We start from the raw sequence: 20,918 nt of genomic DNA on the forward strand, positions 1-20,918 counted from the left end.
TTTTGAAATGACTCATAAGGTGATACTAACTGATCGAGAGTTGGGACTTATGAAGGCGGTGAAAGAGATATTCCCAAACACAGCTCACTTGCTATGTAGGTGGCACATCAACAAAGATGTGTTGGCCAAGGTATACCATTTGTGTAAGAAAGACATGGTGACTGCCGAGAAATTTAGGAATGGGAGGTGGTCAAAAATCATGAATGCGACAACTGAGGATGAATATGAATTTGAGTTGCAACAAATGAAGGATACTTGGGGAAGGTCAAGGCATACCATTGTGGATTATGTGAAAAAAACTTGGCTTGTGCACAAGAACAAGTTTATTCCGGCTTGGACAAATAAGGTGCTGCACTTTGGCAACGTGAACATGTGTAGAGTGGAGAGTCAACATTCTGTGCTTAAACAATGGCTCGGAAGCTCCAAAGGGTCAATGGATTCTATCTTCAACCGTGTACACCGTGCCACTGAGGGTTTGCTTATTCAAATTCGTCATCATTTGGAGGACTCCAGACGACGAATTGGAGTGGAGTACAGGGGAATGCCCTTGCACAATCTCAGTGGCTATGTTTCCTTCCATGCTCTCAAAATTCTTAAGCAGGAGGTGAACAGGATGAGAGAGTTATCTGATGATGTGTACGAGCGTTGTGGTTGTGCGATGTTGATGACACACGGACTCCCATGCGCTTGTACTATACACACCTCGATTCAGGGTGGTACGGGGTTGTATTTAGATCAGGTCCATCCTTTTTGGAAAACCCTAGTCATTGGAGACGGTGTTGACATTCCTATCTTTGAGGATGAGTTAGAACAGGACACGACGCACTTTAGATCCCTGGTTGATGAGGTACTACTTCGTGATGCCAGTTTTGTGCGAAGTGTGAACCGAGTGTTGTTTGCGGAGCTTTACCCTGAAGATGTAGATTATCCATGCATCACTGTGCTACCATGGAGTGCCCCGTCCACTACCACGGGCCCATATAGGGAGTTTGCACTCCTCACAGTGGCAAACTTTCACTATGTTCGATTGGACATGTCACCTAATTTTCCAGTCCCTCCTGTAGCAGGTTTTTGGTACGACGTGCACGATTTTAGTGTGCAAGACTGGGATCAACGATATGTAGGTTGGATAGCAACATGGCATACTTTAGCTACAAATTAGTGATAGAACTTTGCAATGTTTAGTTGTAGAACTTTGCATAGTTGTAGAATTAAGCAATATATTATGCAAATTTAAATTCAAATAATAAATTTAAAAATTTTTACAACATAACCTAAACAAATGAAGTTAGTTTCTAAATAAGAAAATGAAATCAACTACATCCTCATCATTGCGTCCCACGCCGCAATAAGGTCCTGGGCCTCAACCACTGTCTGGGTAATCTCACCGCCGCTTTCAGCAATGAATCGTCGTATAACATGCATGGAGCGACCCATCCACTATAAAAAATACAAAAAATAATCATTACCAATATTAAGTTGCACAGTAATCTATGGAAAACAAGTAACAAATACTTACGTAATCAGTGTTCGTCCTCCCTGGAATTGGTGGGGGGGCAAGAACCGCGGTATCACTGATAAGCCGAGGATGGGAGTACGTGTAAAACCAGGCCAAGTAGTCAGGTGTGCATGTGGGCTGCCCATCCAATAGAGGTGGATGGAACGACAGGCCGAAACAGCAGCTCCCAGGACCAAACTTATCCCATAACCCCTGACCTCGAAAAGTAACGCTATACGACCGGACATTAGCAGGTCTGTACGCGCTGTCAGGCCTAAAACCGGGCCGCGGTATCCCCTGCACATGACCAAGTTGCCGTAAAACCCTATCTGGGTTATACGACTCGACAATGTCCCGAAACTGTATACATCCCATGTACGTGGTTCTCGGGACGTCCTGTGCGGGGGTAAGTGTATAGGGCCGCCAGTTAACCTGCACACGCAATCATAAGAAGAATGTTACATTAGTTTTGAAGACGTTAAATAATAATATAATATACGTAAGCTAAGTTCACATACTACCTCAGCATCAGTCATCTGATCAAGTCGGGTACGGAAAGATATAAGTCGTTGGTGATCCCTCGACTCTGAGCGTGGATCCCACATTGAGGCCCGTGCCTCACCTGACTGTACCACTAAAGCTCCCTGACAAGGCCGAAAGCATGGGAAGTACTCGTATATCCACGCCTGCAGAAGCGTGAGACAACCTCCGATAGCCTTACACTCAATACGGGAGGCGATACCCAACTGCCGATACAAGAAAGCAAGTGTAGCTGACCACCAAGAATATCGGTGAAGATCGTCATAAGACTTCTTCACCTCTAAAATGCAGGAGGGAAGAAGGCGGTGACCACTCTTGTCAACGAACAAGGTGCTACCAAGTAGTGTGACAAAGAAACCCATGAACTCAACGTCTGGGACCCGATCCAACAACTTGCACCGTTCATAGATGCTAGTCACCGCTACAGCACCGTTCTCCCAAATAGCTTTCGGCTTCACCAAAAGCTCATCCCTACTCAGCCCCAACAACTCCTGAAAGTCAACCTGGAGAGATGCACTGTCGCTAACCATGTCAACCAAGTCACCCTCAACGGGGATCCCCAGAATATAAGCGACGTCGTGTAGCATGATCGTCATCTCACCAAAGGGGAGATGAAAAGTGTTCGTATCCGGCTGCCACCGTTCAACGAACGCAGAGATCAGAGGCCAATCAATGTGGAAATGCATGATAGACTGCAAGTGTTGTAGTCCAGTGACACTAAGGCGTGCACGTAAATCCGCACTCAACTCTGTCTCCCATTCCTGCAACGACCTACACCACTGAATCCTACTGTGGCACCTCAACGGATCACGATCATCCCCGACCCAAACACGAGAAGCAACGTGAGCTGCATAGCTAGGGATAAGACTGCCATCAGCTGGACCACCTGGCATCGCCTCCTGAACAAGCCAAGACGTATCTGAGTCTCGAGAACCACGAGACCTACGAGTACGGCCGGTGCTCGAAGTCGTAGTCGTAGAACCCACAAACCTCCCTCCTCTACCTTTCCTCACGAAAATCCCAGACGACGACTCCCCGTGCTTGAATCCTCCTCGCCCACTCTCGGAAGTCGTGGCATCCTCCGTGTCATCATGATCAGAATCATAATCATCCATGACCTGATCTAGCTCGTGCTGAGCATCCGAAGGCCAACCCAGGACATCATCCGCCGTGCGAGAAGCTGCCCTCTCCCTCCTAATAGAAGCATCAACACCACGAGATCGAGTATGTCGAGGACCCGATCCTTCGACACGTGTGAACTCGATATTTAGCCTTCTAACGGTCTGTGGCTATTATTTAATAAAAAAAAATGTAATACAAATAATTAATACTCAATTCTATAAATCTAATTAATATTCACTAATAATAAAAAATTACATTATTTTATTTTCCTAAACATAAATCTAATTTATAATCACTTAAAATAAAAAATTACATTATTTTATTTTCCTAAACATAAATCTAATTAATATTCACTACCAATAAACAATTACATTATTTTATTTTCCTAAACATAAATCTAATTAGTATTCACTAATAATAAACAATTACGTAATTCTATTTCCTACAAATAAATCTAATTAATATTCACTTAAAATAAACAATTATATTACTTAATTTCTTAAACATATTTCTAATTAACATTCACTTAAAATAAACAATTACATAATTTTATTTTCTAAACATATTTCTAATTAATATGCACTTAAAATAAACAAATATATAATTTTATTAATATGCAAAATAAATATATAATTAAATTAATTTTTTTTTTAATTACGTAAACCGCCCAAGTAAGACTGTTTGACCACGGTCAAACCGCCCAGGCAATACGGTTTTACCGTAGACAAACCGCCCAGAAAATACGGTTTGACCGTGGTCAAACCGCCCAAACTACACGATTGAACCATGGTCAAACCGTATATCCTAGGCGTTTTGACCATGGTCAAATCGTCTAACTTGGGCGGTTGTACCACGGTTGAATCGCACAAACAGGGCGGTTTGAGTACTTTTCCGGCGAAAAAAATATACCCGCTCCGCCTGGGCCGTGTCCTCCTCCCTCGCGCGTGCTGCGTTCCTCGACCGTGGCATTCTCGAAGTTATGGGCGGTGGTGGTGGTGATATTGAAGTGGTGGACCTTGTGGTGGTGGTTGCAATGTACGGTGGTGGTGGTGATTTAAAGTGGTGAATGTTGTTTTGCGGCGGTAGCGACGGCAATGGTGGTGTTGGTTGGTGGTGGTGGTGATTTTAAGTTTTCTTGAGAGGTTTTAAGCGAGGAGAGAGAAAGAGGTGATGTTAGAGAGTGAAAGAGAGAAAGAGTTTAGGATTTTAAGTAGGGGTAAGAACGTAAATTCATCCCTAATTTGTGGGCGATTTTGATAAAAATGTGGGCGTTATTTAACAACCCCCAAATAAAATAGAGCTCACACATAAAGAAGGTTTGTAGTAGTATTGTAGTTTGTTTGAAGTATATCCTAAAAAATAATATCTGTAAGTGTTAGATAAAAGTTGAGAGAAATACTTTATGAGTGTAAGGGGGTTAACCTCCTATTGTCATATGTTTTTGAGATAGAACCTCCTTTGAACTTGTGAAATGGACTCTCTCTATTGGTTTGCGGGTGCGGTCTACACCCGTATTTAACATGGTATCAGCGTTAGACCCAAGATTTGGGACCATTAATGACATTAAGTATTCTAAACCAAATTAAATTGAATCAAGCGATCCTTGAATTAAGGACCTTATATATGAGGGGGAGTGTTGAAGTATCCTACCAAATAGCACATGAAAGTGTCCCAATTGAGAAAACAAAAGAGAGTTAAATACTTTAATAAGGTTAAGGCGCTAAATCTCCTATTGTCATATGGTTTTAGGATGTAACCTCTTTTGGACTTGTGAAGTGGACTCCCCTCTCTCTCTTGGTTAGCGAGTACGGCCCAATTGGTTCAATAAAAAACTTAACAAATAAAATTTTTATTATTGATAAGATGATATATTAATAAATAATGAAAGTAAACTATAAATTCACCCCAATATACCATAAAAATCAACCCAAACCATATACGTGCATTGTAATATTAAACAACAATATATTTTTTCCCGTCTATTTTCAAGAGATACATTCTGACCATTTTTCAATCATACTACCTCCGTTTTGCTGAGTGTTACTCAGTGTAGCTATGCAAAACAAGGAAAATTAAAGAGGGACCACACATGTGAGTACTTTTGTATTTAAGAGTGAATTACACAAAGTGGAATTGTAGATGATGATAAAAAGTTATCATAAAAGGAATAAAGTAAAAGTGAAACTTTGAAAACGGATTTGCTGATATTCTATTATATGTTCTCTTTAAAATTACTAATTTCTCCTAAACTGAAATTATTTTTACTGAACTGAAATTAATTTTACCGAATTGAAATTATTTTGGTATAGTGAACCAGGCCTTACATGTAATTTTTTTTTCCACAAATACCCAAATTAATAAGTATCAAATTTTTTTAAAAAAATTGTATCTAATGATTCTTGTCTTTACCCCTTTTTTAATTAACTCACTGTAATAGAAGGGCCAATTGAAGATTTCAAGCTGACTCTAGCTGTTATTTGACCACAAGCTAAAGAGTACAAAACTACCAAACTGGAATCCAGATTAAAAGCAATACCAGTACCTTTTTGGTAGTATGTTCACCCTAATTGACATTAATACTATAATTATAATTATTTAGAAGTTGCTTTAATTTTTGCATGGTTTCTAAATGAAGTGCATTAGTACGTGTCTTAAATTAACAAAGAGAGATTATTATTGACAATTTTTGGCTTAGTGGTTGAGTTGGCACCAACCGCTAAGGCCATTCAGCTAATATAATTTTGGTGCTAATATCTTAATTAATTATATAAACAGTTTTGAACAAAAGGGACTAATTGCTTTCTGACCCAATTTAGCATTAGGGGCAAATTTGGTAAAGAGGTATTTATATAAAAGCCAACAAACTTTGAAAAGCCTTGACCTAATTAAAATATTTGCATTTTGTAGGATCAACCCTCCTCTCAAAGTGCATGCTTCATAAACCGATTTAGATTGACCAATGAGAAATTACGGCTCAATAAACCCTTTACGTTATTTTATTTTATTTTATTTATTTTTTTTGAATGAAGACCCTTTTCGTTACCTATTACTCAATTCGTTTCAACCTTTTGATACTTAAATTTATCACTAGTTATAATTCTGCATTGATATAAATAAATAAAATATAAAAAAATAAAAAAACAAACAAACTTAGGCAACTAAATTAGTGACTCCCAACATTCCAACAATGAGGTTGGGATGTGGAATTCCACCTGCACTACTAATTTCCCAAGGGATATTTGAAGTGGCTATTTGTAAAATGGATAATTTAAAAGGAAAACTAGTTTTTGACCCATATAATGTAACGGGGTTTTATAATATAAGTATATAACACTACAATAAGCGTCAATTTTGACTATAATCAACAACCAAATGCATATAAGATAAAGGAATATTTTGTATAAGATTTTTGTAATTTGTAAAGACTAATAAAAAATTGAACTCAAAAACTACCTAACATGTACCTTACAAAAAAATAACAATGTAAAAGAAAAATAAATAAATAAATAAATAAATAAAAATAAAAACTACATTACGTAATTAATAATAATAATATTACAGAGAAAAAAAACTTAGCTCGTGTAGTTGGGTTCGTACGAATTCGTAAACAAATTCCAAACTACAGATTGTTTCCTCAAAGTTAGTTTGACATTCTTTGGTGATTTTTGTGGTGGTGGACATGGATAGTGGGTAACTACGGAGCAGGCGTTAATGAATCCAGTCATGTTAGATCGACGCCATAGTTTGTACACATACCTTGCCCAAATTCTTTTTGTAATATCATTATTAATATAGGGTAAAATTATTTCCAACCAAGCCTTGCCAATTAGCCTACCTTTGCTCATCAACCCGACCGCAGCATAATATATTTCAATGTTCATCATACATGATTTTTGGTTGTTCTTATTCACCCTCATGCTAAAGGTGTGGTTCCAATTGTAGAATAATTTAGAGTATGAAGGCAATTTTCATGGTGTTTGATATAATTAGCTTGGTTAAGGTGTCGCTAATTACACAAACAGTTATAAGAGCAAGGACAAAAGTGAAACACTACTTACGAACGGGTATGATGCAATTTACCTTGAGTATAATTGACAGTTTATTAAAAATCAATCGGTGCCTATATCTTGATTGGGCATGATCTTGGATATGCATTGATTTGATGACTTTTGTAAAATCTAATCGGTGCCTAATTCTTGATCAAGCATGATTTTGGATATGCATTGATTTGATGGCTTCTGTCAAACGTCACTTTGCTCTTATATATACTTAATTAGTATATGATGAAAGTATGATATATATATATATCATTATTCTTTTGCATGTTTTTTTTTTAACTTTCATTATTACAAAAACAAAAACCACTTGCTTACTTTGTGATTGCTTTTATACTACTTGTAATTGCAATTGTCTTTGTTGTATCTCCAAAGTAATTTCGTGATACCCGGTTGTAGTATAGGGTCGAAATATTACTTTTGGGAAAGTGATATCGTTCACGCCTCGAAGGTTTTCGATTGTTGTTAATTTCCTTCATCTTTGTGACCCTTGTTTTAGTAAAATCCCCAACAATCCAAAATTAATATTTTTACAAAGATGGCCACCATTAAGGAATTGACATCAAATTTCCAAAAATTGGATAAGTTCAAGGGCGTGGGTTTTCGAAGATGGCAAAAGAAAATGCACTTCCTATTGACATCTCTTGGTGTGGCCTATGTCCTCACTACCCCGAAGCCTTTAGAGGAAGAAAATGAGACATTAGAAAACTCTAGGAAGAGGAACAAATGGGAAAACGATGACTACATATGCCGAGGACACACTCTTAACGGTATATCTGATGACTTGTTTGATGTCTATCAATTTTATGAGACTGCTAAAATTTTTTGGGATGATTTAGAATCAAAGTATATGGCCGAAGATGCTTCGAGTAAGAAATTTCTTGTTAGTAATTTTAATAATTATAAGATGATTGATAGTAGGCCAATAATGGAACAATTTCATGAATTACAAAGAATTTTAGGAAGTTTCAAACAACATGACATTAGTGTGGACGAGACTTTTGTTGTGTCTTCTATCATTGATAAATTACCACCTTCATGGAAAGACTTTAGAAACACTTTAAAGCATAAGAAGGATGAAATAAATGTTGATGAATTGGCTTCCCATATTCGGATTGAAGAGGGAATCCGATTTCATGATGGACAAAAGGATGCAAATCCTACTTCTACCATTAATGTGGTGGAGGACTCAAAGTCAAATGACAAAAAGAGGGGTAAAGACTCAAACAAAGGCAAAGGCAAGAAGCCTAAGGTTGATGGTGATGCACCAAAGCCTCGTGCTTGTTGGGTATGTGGCAAGCCCGGTCATTTCAAAAAGGATTGCATAATTTGGAAGAAAAAGATGAGCAAAAGGAAGGCTCAAGGTGAGAAAGGAGAGTCAAGCCAATCCCATGACAAGCAAGGTAATTCTTGTACACAAGTTTCATTTAATTCTCTAATGAGTTATTTTTATGTGATTTCTGAAATTCTGTGTATAGGGTGATACATCATGGCATCGATTCAGGAGCATTGAGACATGTTTGCAAGGATCGTTCTTTGTTCAAATCTTTCGTTGAAGTTACCAATGGAGAGATTCTTTACACGGGGAATGATTCAACCGCAAAGGTCTTAGGCAAGGGACAAGTAGAATTAATATTTAGTTCGGGCAAATCTCTAATTCTTAGGGATGTGTTGTATGCTCCCGAACTTAGGAGAAATCTTGTATCCGGTTACCTTGAATTGTTTAGGTTTTAAGATGTTGTTTGAGTCGGACAAATTTATTTTATCTAAAGGTGGTATATTTGTAGGACTTGGTTATTTGTATGATGGAATGTTTAAATCAAGTATTTGTAATAATGTTAGGGACAATGTGTATGTTGTAAATGATAATTCTTCTCTATGGCATGTTAGACTTGGACATGTTAATAATACGAAACTTTACTTTATGTCTAAGCATGATTTAATTCCATTGTTTGATCCAAGGATAGAGAAATGTAGAACATGCATGCTAACAAAAATTACAAGGAAACCATTTCCTAACAATGTAGAAAAGAATACTTCATTGCTTGAATTAGTACATAGTGATTTGTGTGATTTTCATAACACTCCTTCCTTAGGAAATAAGAAATATTTAGCAACTTTTATTGATGATTTTTCAAGATTTTGCTATGTTTACTTATTGCTTTCTAAGGATGAAGCCCTTGACAAATTTAAAATCTACAAGAATAAAGTAGAATTGCAAATAAATGAAAAGATTAAAAGGTTAAGAACCGATAAAGGTGGCGAATACTATAATCCAAGTTATTTTCACTCTATAGGATTAGTACATGAAACAACCGCGGCATATACACCACAACAAAATGGTGTAGCGGAAAGGAAGAATAGGACTTTAGAAGAAATAGTTAATTCCATGTTATCCTATTCGGGTTTGAGTGATGGATTTTGGGGAGAAGCGGTATTAACCGCTTGTTACATTTTAAACCGAGTTCCAATGAAAAGGAATGAGGTAACCCCATATGAGCTATGGTATAAAAGGAAACAAAACTTGAGTCATCTCAAAGTTTGGGGTTGTAGGGCAATTGGAAAAGTGCCGGAACCTAAACGTAAAAAGTTAGGTGAAAGAGGAGTGTAATGCATTTTTATAGGATATGCGGAACATAGCAAATCCTATAGGTTCTATGTGATTGAACAAAATGACTATTAGTCGGTTCATACCACCATTGAGTCTAGAGATGCATTGTTTGATGAAAATAGATATTCATCAATTCCTAGACCAAAGGATGTAACTCCAAATACCGATGCTCAAAGTTTTGACCAAATTGAATTTGATCAAGTAGTAGATGACCAATATCATTTTGATGAGGCATCTACATCATCATCTCAACCTAGGAGAAGTAAGAGGGTTAGGAAAGGAAAATCTTTTGGCCCGGACTTTCATGTGTACTTAGTTGAGGGATCAAGGAATTCTGTTACGACACAATTTCCATACATTTTTAATGTGGAAGATGATCCTTTGACCTATGATGAGGCTATGAGGTCTCGTGATGCTCTATTTTGGAAAGAAGCTATTCATGATGAGATGGAATCCATCATGGGAAATAATACTTGGGTGTTAGCTAATTTACCACCAAAATGTAAACCAATAGGGTGCAAATGGATCTTCAAAAAGAAATTGAGGATTGATGGAACAGTTGAAAAGTTCAAAGCTCGATTAGTGGCACAAGGTTTTACGCAAAAGCCTAGTATCGATTATTTTGATACATATGCACCAGTTGCTAGAATTTCAACTATTAGGTTGTTGATAGCACTTGCGGCTATCCATAATCTTGTGATCCATCAACTGGATGTCAAGACAGTGTTTTTGAATGGAGATCTAGAAGAAGAGGTTTACATGCGACAACCGGAAGGGTTTGTTATGGAAGGTCAAGAAGGAAAGGTTTGCAAGTTGATTAAATCTTTGTATGGGCTTAAGCAAGCACCTAAGCAATGGCATCAAAAGTTTGATGAGGTTGTGTTGTCTAATGGATTCAAGCTGAACAATTCAGACAAGTGTATATATAGCAAATTTGATGACAACGGTCAAGGTGTCATAATTTGTCTATATGTAGATGACATGTTGATCTTTGGAACGGATTTGTCACAAGTTGAAATGACAAAATCCTTCCTTAGTTCACAGTTTTCCATGATAGACATGGGAGAAGCAGATGTCATCTTGGGCATAAGAATAAAGAGAGAAAAAGGAAATTTGATCTTATCACAATCTCATTACATTAAAAAAGTGCTTAAGTAATTCAATGTTAATGATGTTTCGACTTCTCTTTATTCAACACCTATGGATCCTAGCGTAAAGTTGATACCTAATGAAGGTAATGCAGTTTCAAAACTGGAATACGCAAGAGTAATAGGTTGTTTGATGTATGCCATGACAAGTACTAGACCGGATATTGCTTATGCAGTTGGTCAACTAAGTCGATATACTAGTAATCCTAGTATGCTACATTGGCAAGCAATTCGTCGTTTGTTGAAGTACTTGAAGAAAACCATAGATTATGGTTTGTCTTATAGTGGATATCCCTCGGTCATAGAAGGATATTTGGATGCAAGTTGGATCTCTAATAAAGATCACTCCTCTACAAGTGGATGGGTTTTCCTATATGGTGGAGGTGCTATTTCATGGGTTCTAAGAAGCAAACTTGCATTGCAGACTCCACAATGACATCGGAGTTCATTGCTTTGCATTCGGCTGGTAAAGAAGCTGAATGGTTGAAGGATCTCATGTATGAGATACCTTTGTTGCCAAAACCAATATCACCAATAGTGATACATTGTGATAACAATGCAACTTTGGCTAAGGCATATAGCCAAGTGTATAATGGTAAGTCAAGGCACATTGGTGTAAGGCATAGTTACATCCAAGGACTTATCAAAGATAGTGTGATCACTATTGCCTATGTTCTAACCAGTTTTAATCTAGCCGATTATTTCACAAAAGCATTGGCAAGAGATGTTAATAAAAGGATGGCAATCAATTTTGGATTGGAGCCTTATAATAATCACGAATGAGGAAATCTTAACTTAACGCCCAATAAGACGTTGGGTCTTAAGTTCAATAAGATTAATTTCCTTATTTGATGATTGGGAACTTGATATTCATCCTAGGTAAGTTCCAGTTTTACTATGATGAAAAGAGGTCGTTTATCTAAATATATTTTTTAACATTGTACTTTGTCACAGGAGCATGTTAATGAAAGATCTACCTATATAAGTGCGAGGTTTGGCCGCTTCAAGAAGTTATTTGGGCATAGCTTTGATGTACTTATGAATAGATATGGACATATGGCTACAAAGTGTCAAGTATATAATGCGTTTTGGGTGAAAACAATGGACCTTCGGACATGTCCTTTCTGATGGGTTGAAGAGTGGATTCGACCCAAGTGACGGTTGGGCCGAGGATTTCCTGCACATCAAACACACGTAAACTAGCCTCGGGGGTTGTGCCGAGGAAGGCCCCTCCGATGCCGAAGTCACTCCGGTGGTTTAGAAAGTGAAAGCTATGCAAGAGTATTAATTGTTTGAGGCTTTAAGTGAATGAATTGTAAAGTGGGAGAAATGAAGGCTTTTATACCTTAGCACAATTGGAGATATGGGCCACAAGCCAAGTGGGCTTGCCACGCTGACTGGGCTGATTGACTTGACTTGACTTGGCATGGATGGAGGATTGGACCTTTCACCTTGGGCTTGTAATTAATCATTTATGAACCGGCCCAATTGACATAAATTGGACCCAAACAACTTGCCCCCCAGACCCGATTTGGAAGCATGACGGGTCGGGTTTTGATTTACAAAAAATGGATGGAAGTAAATGATTTAATTTAATCAAAAGACTTAAATTTGAACAGTTATTAGTGAAATAACTGTTGTTTGGATAATAATTAAGGAAGTTGAAAGGATTAGTGGGCAGTTAATCAAGAGATAGTGTGTTTAACGGTTACTTAATGGGGAGTTAATGGGGGTTCAGTGGCTCGACTTCCAGAATTCCAATTCCGAAAATATTTAAACCACATTCCCACTCTCTTTCCTCATTTCTTCACCAGTTTCACACTCGAACTCATGCTACAGCACTTCCGACCTTTAACTCTTCGCTTTTTCTCTGAAATTTGCGCTCTGAAACCAAAATTCGTTGTTACGAACTAGTAGATCCGCTTCATATAAAGGTAATTTCTCCTGAATTTTCTTCGGTTTTGGTCTGTTTCTGAGTTACCCTTGTTTTTTTCGAATGTTTGGAACTTTTTCTCTTTTTCCGTTTACTCAATATTTCGGTGACCGGAATGGCTAGAGGTCGAGGTCAGAGACGACAGCCTGAAAGGGCCGTAGGTGATGAGGAAAGGGAAGTTTCTCGTCCTGGGCATCAGCAGGCCGAAGCTGCTGCTCATGGGGAGCAGGAATAAATGCGGTGCCGATTAATTCGACGCCCCCTAGAGGGTCTGAAGAGACCAGTACTGTTGGCCGAGAAGAAGAAGAAGCTCCGGCCGTAGCACCTTGGGATTTGCCCCCGGGGGCCGAAGAATGGGGGGACGTCAACCAGAACTTCTGGGTGATGACATTCATGCCCTATGACTGGTGGTGAACAATGGGTCCACCTGCCGCTTTGCCAAAGCGGAGCAACTTGAGCTCTTCTATGGCATCTTGGAAGAGGACGGGTACTGGTGCCGAATGCTCGTCGCAACTGATAGAATTCATCGTCCACCCCCTGGCTATGTGGGGGTGTACACTCAGTAGTTGCAGTATGGGCTTCGGTTCCCCCTGCATTCTTTTGTGACGAAGGTGCTGAACATGTACCACATCTCTCTGTGTCAATTGACACCTCCACTACTTTAAGAAGTTGCACAAGCTTGTGTCAAACCTTCAAAGCGACCATAGGTCTCACGGTGCTGGGTGGTGGGGGATCGAAAGCAAGCCGAAGCACCTGACTATGTGGCCGAACGACACATCTGATAAAGAGTGGAGAGGCCAATGGATCTGGGTTCGGGTTCCCTCGGATCCTAATCATTCGAAATTCTTCGGCGCTCCTCGGTATTTGACGGAGCCTGATCTGGAGATGGGAGGTTTGGGCCTTAAAGAAGAAGGAGCAGCTAGGGATCCTAATTACCTTCAGCTGACGCTTTTCGGCAAGAAGAGGAACCTAGGAGGGATGGGCCGAATGTACTACATGCCCGAAACTTGGCTGCCTGACTTCCACCACGCTTTCAAGGAACACATGCTGGCAGTCGTCGGCCTCAGTCGAAAGTACCGAGACGTAAGGAATTTCGGCTGGGGCCGAGGCTTACCCTTTTTGCTTCTCGCCTTAATTTTTTAGCGTACTTAACAATTGTCTTTGCTTTGCTTACTCCTTTGCTCTTTATCTTTTAGTAGTGCACGAAGGCAACTCTAGGATTGATTATACACGTCTCGGCATCAGTGCCAACAGGGTTGTGACCAACAACAAGCCCGACATCACAGATCTGAAGGACCGACCTCTCTCTCTACATGCAAAGAGGTTCCTGATTGTCGCTGCTTCTGACTATCTGAAGCAGAAGTGCTGGTAGGAGAAGCGGGATCCTCTTTTCATTCTAACTCCCGAAGAGGAAGAGGCTGCTGCTACTGCTGCTGAAGTAGCCAAAGTAGCGGAGGCTTTCGAAAGCAGGGTCGGGACTTCTGCTGCTGCAGAGTGAGAAGGCGGTGCTAGCGAAGACGAGCGTCTGCTGAAGACTTCGGTGAGTCCAGACTTCTGACTTAGCTATTTTTCTTTTTTTTTTTGATGGAGGATTTTCTTCTCCGTTCACTTATCCTATTTCCTGCCCCCTATTTTCTGCAGTTCGACGAGGAAGAGGGCGACATAAAAAGGCGTGAGGGAAAAGCTCCTACCACAGCTGAAGACTTCTTGTTTGACAACTCAGACTCGGGCGACGAGATGAACCCGGATTTGATGGGGCCACTGAGAAAGAAAAGGGCGGTGGTCCTCCCTGGAAGGTTTAGCTCTACGGCTAGACCAACTAGGGGAATCACAATTCAGGAGCCTGCGGACAAGGCTCCTCCGAAGACTCCTGCTGGGAGCTCTCCGCAGACCCCCCCCCCTCCGCCTCCAGTCACTCAAGACGTGGAGGTGAACCAAAAAACTCCTGACCAAATGGAGGGGGTTCGGGAGGAACAATAGAATAAAGAAAATGCTGCAAAGGTCGCAGCCGAAGGACCCTTTGGTAATGCTATTCAACGAGAAACTGATGCCTTGCTGGGGCATCAGTCTGAAGATGTCGGAGCTGATGACCTTGGGGGTCAGATGGGGGAGGAGAAGGACGAGACTGAACCAAACAAAACTTCAAAGCCTAATGAGGTTCTTTCGTCCTCCATTCCTTCTTTCCAACCTTTCAGTCCGGCGACATGGGCTTCTCTACGCCCCTCGTCCCTGTCCCTTCTGGTGTTCGGAACACCACTGGGGAAGGCATCGGGACGAGGCTGCAACATTTTTTGGGGACCTCTCGACTTTGTCGGAGGTGGACAAGGCCAGGGAATGGTCTATCCGAGCCACTGCTGGAACTGGAGAGCCCAGCCGGAGGATTCCCGACCTAGCAATCGAGAATCAAAGGCTGCTGATGCAGGTAACTTCGATCCCTCCAGTTAACTTATTTTGTATTTTATTTTTTGAATTTCAGCTAACTTAAATTTTCCTTGGATTTTCAGGTGGTGCATAATCATACACTTACTGTAGAGATGATTGACACCCTTCAACTGAAGGTGAAAGAAGCGGAGACCAGGGCTAAGCTGGCCGAGCTGAAATGCGAGGCTGCTGAAGAGCGACAAAAGAAAGTAAATGAAGCCTTCAGCACCTTCTGTAACGAGATGGAGGAACACAACCTCCCTGTCATAGATTAGGGCAAAGCTCTGATAAATAAATATGGGGCCGTCGATATCCCTGGTTTCCGAGCACCAATTGAGCAGAAGATTGAAGAAGAAACCCGGGTTCGGATGGCTGGTTGGGAGGAGAGGTTCCGAAAGAGGGAAGAGAGTCTGGATGAAGAAGTGAAGCGCCTCAACCAAGCTGTTGAGGACAGAGATACCCAGCTCCTCAATGCCCAAACCGCTTTTGAAACCCAAGACAAGAAGCTGCATGGTCTAGATGCTCAACTGAAATAAAATGAGATGGAACTGTCTCAAGCCCAAACTGCAGTGGGTCTTGTCCAAGATCAGCTGAAGAACCAGGGAGAAGAGGCTGCAAGAGTTCAGCTGTAGCTGAACGAAACTAAGAATAAGCTGGAAGATGTTGAGGAGCAGCTGAAGGTCAAGATTTATACCCAAGCTCAGTATGATCTGGGCTACGAGTATGGTTTCAACGTAACTAGGAGATGGCTCATCATGCCGATCCAAACATCAGCTGGGATCAGTGTAAGGTTTGGGCCTTGGATGTCGAAGATCCTCACATGATCTATCTCAGCCAGGCTGAGCTAGACCTCCTGATCAGACTTGATGCTGCTAAGCAGATGAAAGCTTAGAAGAAGAAGGCTGAAGATAAACAGAAGGAGGCCAAGATGAGGCTCAGCCTGCTTCTTCAACAGCTGGAGCCGAAGCTGACAAAGACCCCAGCACTACTGCTCAGTCGGACCCTTCAGCTGAAGCCTAGGAACTCGGGCAGTCGTCTTCAGAATCTTGCAGATCAACGTGCACTTAATTTCTAACTTGCCACTTCTGATTTTTTTGCCTTGTATGTTTTTTGCTTCAGCTTGCCTTGATGTACAAACACTTTATTTTGGTTTTTGCTTAAGTAGTTGTACTTAGCTCGGTAGCTGTAATTTTCCGCTTATGGGCGGCTGCCGATATTAGTATTTGTTCTGAAACACTAATTTGATGTAGCTCGATTTTCGAGTGTATTTCTCATGATATGTATTGCTTTCCTTCTGTTTCATTGCCTTGTTTCAATTATTTAGCTGCTTGCTTTTTTCTGATTTTTGAAAATTTCGCAAAATTTTTCTAAGTATGAAACTTTGGCATGTAAATCTTTGCTGAAGGAATTAGAGCGCTTCTTGCCCCCCAGAAATCTGAAGTCAGTCTTTAGATTTCTAAGGTAATTGCTTGTCCTTTATGATTCAGACGAAGCTTTTAAAGTTAACAATAGTTTTAATACTTTATGCTATTTTTTCTTTGCTTTCTGTCTATTATATCTGAGACACAGGGCCAATCTAGGGCAATGTCTCAAATAATAACCGTCTGGGGTACAAGGCTCAGTTAAGGCAATACCCCAGATTCGTCCATGGACTCATTGCCCTCAGGAACAAGTCTGTCCGAAGCGTTTGCTTCGGCTGGAAGACTAATGTTCCATTTTAGGCGGGTTTAGCGGCAATACGAAACATGGTGCCTATAAGGGGAAGTTTCGGACAGTGCCGAAAGAAAACCCTTAAAGAGATAGAAGACAGAAAAATGAAAGAACAAAAATTTGCAAATATTTGAAGAAATGATGGCTCGGAGGCCTTTTCATTAATAACTGGAAATGCACTTACATAGATTGTTCTGCCTCGAAGGGATTACACATGGTATTTCTTAAGTACATCAGCATTCCAATGATTTTTCAGCTCAGTACCATCCAACTGCCAAAGTCGGTATGTTCTAGGCTGAAGCTCGTCATAAATTTCATAAGGTCCCTCCCAAGTGGCTGAGAGTTTCCCGTGAATTCGTCTTTTCTGCACAGCTGCAGCATTCTGAAGGACGAAGTCTCCAATTTTGAGAGGCCTTGCATGAACTCTTCGGTTGTAGAATTTGCTGATCCTTTGCTTGTATGCAGCCATTCTGTCTCGGGCTGATCTCTGACCTCATCTAGGAAATCGAGGGATTCCTTCATGAGTTGTTCATTTTCAGCCGAGAAGTGGTGCACTCGAAGACTTTCAGCACCTATTTCTACTGGAAGGACGGCTTCGGCTCCATACACCAGCTCAAATGGTGAATGTCCCGTAGCCTCTTTTTCGGTTTTCCAAAGTGACTAGAGGGTTCCATAAAGTTCCTCTAGCCATTTGTATTTTTCATCTTTAACCCTCTTCTTGAGAGCGTTAAGGATCTGTTTATTAGCAGCTTCGGCTTGACCGTTACTCTGCAGATGACATACTGTTGAGTATGCCAATTTGATGCCGAACTGATCAATATATCGCCTAAGCGGCAAATTATCAAATTGCCTCCCATGATCAAAGACAAAAACCTTCGGAATTCCGAAGCAAGTAATAATGTTCTGCCAGATGAATTTTCTAACAGTCTACTCTATAATGTTCGAGGCTGCCTCGGCCTCGACCCATTTGCTAAAATAGTCGATGCCGACTATCAACCATTTTTTCTAGTACGGAGCATCCTGGAAGGGATCCAAGATATCCAGCCCCCATTGAGCAAATGGAAGTGGATTCAAGATCGGCTGAAGATCTCGGGCCGGCTAATGGATAACTGGTGCGAATTTTTGGCATTTATCGCATTTTCTGACCAGGTCCTTGGCGTTTGAGATCATGGTGGGCCAGTAATACCCTGCCCTTAATGCTTTATGGGCTAAACTCCATCCCCCAATATGGCTCCCACAGATGCCGAGATGGATCTCTCGAAGGATGTAATCGGCATATGTTGGTCCCACAAATTTTAGCAATGGGGCTGAGAAGGATTTCTTCAAAAGCTCCCCTCTGTAGACGATGAACCTTGAGCAGGTCCGCTTCAGCTTGGAGGCCAAATTTCTATCTTCGGGAATTTCTCCTCGAAGCTTGTAAGCTAGGATGGGATCCATCTAGCTCGGTTCAGGATCAACGCAGCACACTTCAGGTGCTTTGTCGATGCTTCTTTCTTGGTGCACTTCCACATATACAGATCGGTTCAGCTCAGTTAGAGTTAAACTTGCAAGTTTGGAGAGCGTGTCGGCTTGTGCTTTCTGACCCCTTGGGATCAGCTCGACTTTAAGAGATCTCAGCTTCGCAATAATGGTTATGATCTTTGCGAGGTAAGATATCATTGAGGACTCTTTGACCTCATATTCTCCTCGGATCTGATTTTCGACGAGCTGAGAGTCTGTTTTGAGACAGACATGCTCGACTTCCAAGGAGATGCACAATTCTAAGCCAGCAATTGCTGCCTCATACTCGGCTTCGTTGTTCGGAGCTTTAAAAGAAAATTTTAGTGCATATTCGAAGGATTTGCCTTCGGGAGAGGTTATCACTACCCCTGCCCCCGAACCATATACGGTGGAGGATCCATCCGTAAAAAGGTCCAGATTTTCTTTTCTTCCTCTAGCGTCTCCTGGTACGAGCATTCGGCCAGGAAGTCCGCTAGAGCCTGAGCCTTGATGGCTGCTCTCGGCTGGTAGCTGATGCTGAACTCAGTGAGCTCGAAAGCCCACTTAGATAGCCTACCAGATTTTTCAAATTTGCCGAGGACTTTTTCTAGCGGCTGATAAGTCAAGACCACTATTTGATGGCAATCCAAGTAGGGCCTCAGCTTCTGAGCGGCTACCACTAATGCATATGCAACTTTTTCGAGTAGGGGGTAGCGAGTCTCGGCATTCGTCAGAGTGTGACTGACGAAGTAGATCGGCTGCTGGATTTTTTCTTCTTCCCCCAGCAGCACCGGGAGTTGAGCCTGCGTCGGGAATTGAGCCAAATGATCTTGGAGCTGCTTGAAGGCTTCTTTTTGCTCATCTTCCCAGATGAGCTCTTTTGTTTTTGGGAGTTTAAGGGCTTTGAAGAAGGGCAGCCCCTTATCCGAGGCTCTTGAGATGAACCTCGACAAAGCGGACATTTTTTTGGTAAGCCGCTAAACGTCCCTCTTTGTTTTCGGCTTGGGAAGATCGAGCGCTGCTTACAACTTTGCGGGATTGGCATCAATCCCTCTTTTGCTGACCATGAAGCCAAGGAATTTCCCTAACTTTACGCCGAAGACGTACTTCTTTGGATTCAGCTTCATTTGATGCTTTCTTAAGGTGGCGAAGGTTTTGGCCAGGTCCGTGACATGGTCTTTATCTTCTTTGCTTTTGAGAATAGAATCGTTAACATAGGCTTCCATGTTATGGCCTTTTTGATCGGCGAAAACCTGATCTACTAGCCTTTGATAAGTTGCCCCCGCATTTTTCAATCCCAAGGGCATCATTTTGTAATTATACACCCCGGCGTTCGTAACGAAAGCCGTTTTTGCTCTGTCATCAGGGTGCATGAAGATCTGATGATACCTTGATAATGCGTCCATGAAATTAAGCAGAGCATGCCCACTTGTCGAATCGACTAGCTGATCGATCCTCTACAAGGGGTAGAAGTCCATCGGACAAGCCCTATTTAAGTCCGTGAAGTCAACGCACATTCTCCAGGTGCCATTGGCCTTCTGAACCATCACCACATTGGCCAGCCATTCTGGATATTGGCAAGGTTCGATGAAGCTTGCATCCAGCAATTTTTTACCTCGGCTGCAATGTCTCGACTTTTATTGGCGGAATAATTCCGCTTCTTTTGCTTAACGGGCAGACACGTGGGGTCGACGTTAAGCTTATGGGAGATGAGGTTCGGATCAATCCCGGGTATGTCAGCTGCCGAGAAAGAGAACACATCTCTGTTGTCCCGAAGGAGTTGGATGAGCTCAACACGGACATTCGGATCAAGATCCAGTCCGATGGTGACGCATTTTTCAGGATCTCCTTCGGTCAACTATATGGTTTCAGCCTGCTGATCCAACTCCATTTCTTTGGGGCCAGATTCTTCGTAATCGGGCCTGCTGTCAATATCAGCAGGCGTCCCAGACTTTTTATTTTTCTGACTTTCTGAGTCTTTCGGCTCAGATGATTGGCCAAATTTTTCTTTCCCCGAAAATTTTTCTTTTGACGGGGTACCTTAGGCCGAAGCGCTTAGGCCTTTTGGCTTCTTTGCGCTTTGCTCCATTTCTTTTCCTTTTTCCTCCTCATCTTCGTCGTTTTCAGAATGACTTGTGGATGGCTTGAGGTAATTGCATCGGGTAGCTTCCTTTTGGATGCCTTGAATTCTTTCGAGGTAGTCGGCGTCTGAAATGTAGATCATCATTTGATGGTACGTAGAGACTACCCCTTGGATGTCGTGAATCATAGGTCTCCCCATGATCACGTTGTACACCGATGGAACGTCCATGACCAAAATTCGGCCATAACGTTCCTGGTTGCTTCGTGGCGACCGATGGTGACAGGAAGGGTGATTTTCCCGTCTGGATATGATGAAGAC

The 20,918-nt window shown here is 41.3% G+C and overlaps 1 protein-coding gene across 1 annotated transcript; it reads right to left on the reverse strand.

The window, feature by feature from the left end:
• Positions 1-17,698: 17,698 nt before the first annotated feature.
• On the reverse strand, positions 17,699-18,475 carry LOC145583928 (uncharacterized). The gene is made up of 2 exons (XM_081640876.1): positions 18,185-18,475; positions 17,699-17,941 (listed from the first exon to the last, which is right to left on the reverse strand). The coding sequence occupies exons 1-2, from the start codon at positions 18,473-18,475 to the stop codon at positions 17,699-17,701; spliced, it is 534 nt and encodes a 177-aa protein (XP_081497002.1).
• Between the last annotated feature and the right edge of the window lie 2,443 nt (positions 18,476-20,918).

Source organism: Chenopodium album, chromosome 16, assembly GCF_948465745.1.
Source record: "Chenopodium album chromosome 16, dcCheAlbu1.1, whole genome shotgun sequence".
Lineage (NCBI taxonomy): Eukaryota > Viridiplantae > Streptophyta > Magnoliopsida > Caryophyllales > Amaranthaceae > Chenopodium > Chenopodium album.

Bases quoted from the DNA above. Each gene is read 5' to 3' on its own strand.
- LOC145583928 (XM_081640876.1), bottom strand. From the start codon at position 18,475: ATGGATCCCATCCTAGCTTACAAGCTTCGAGGAGAAATTCCCGAAGAT. The intron at 17,942-18,184 runs GTCAGAAAATGC...TTCATCTGGCAG, and splicing joins TCTCAAACGCCAAGGACCTG to AACATTATTACTTGCTTCGG.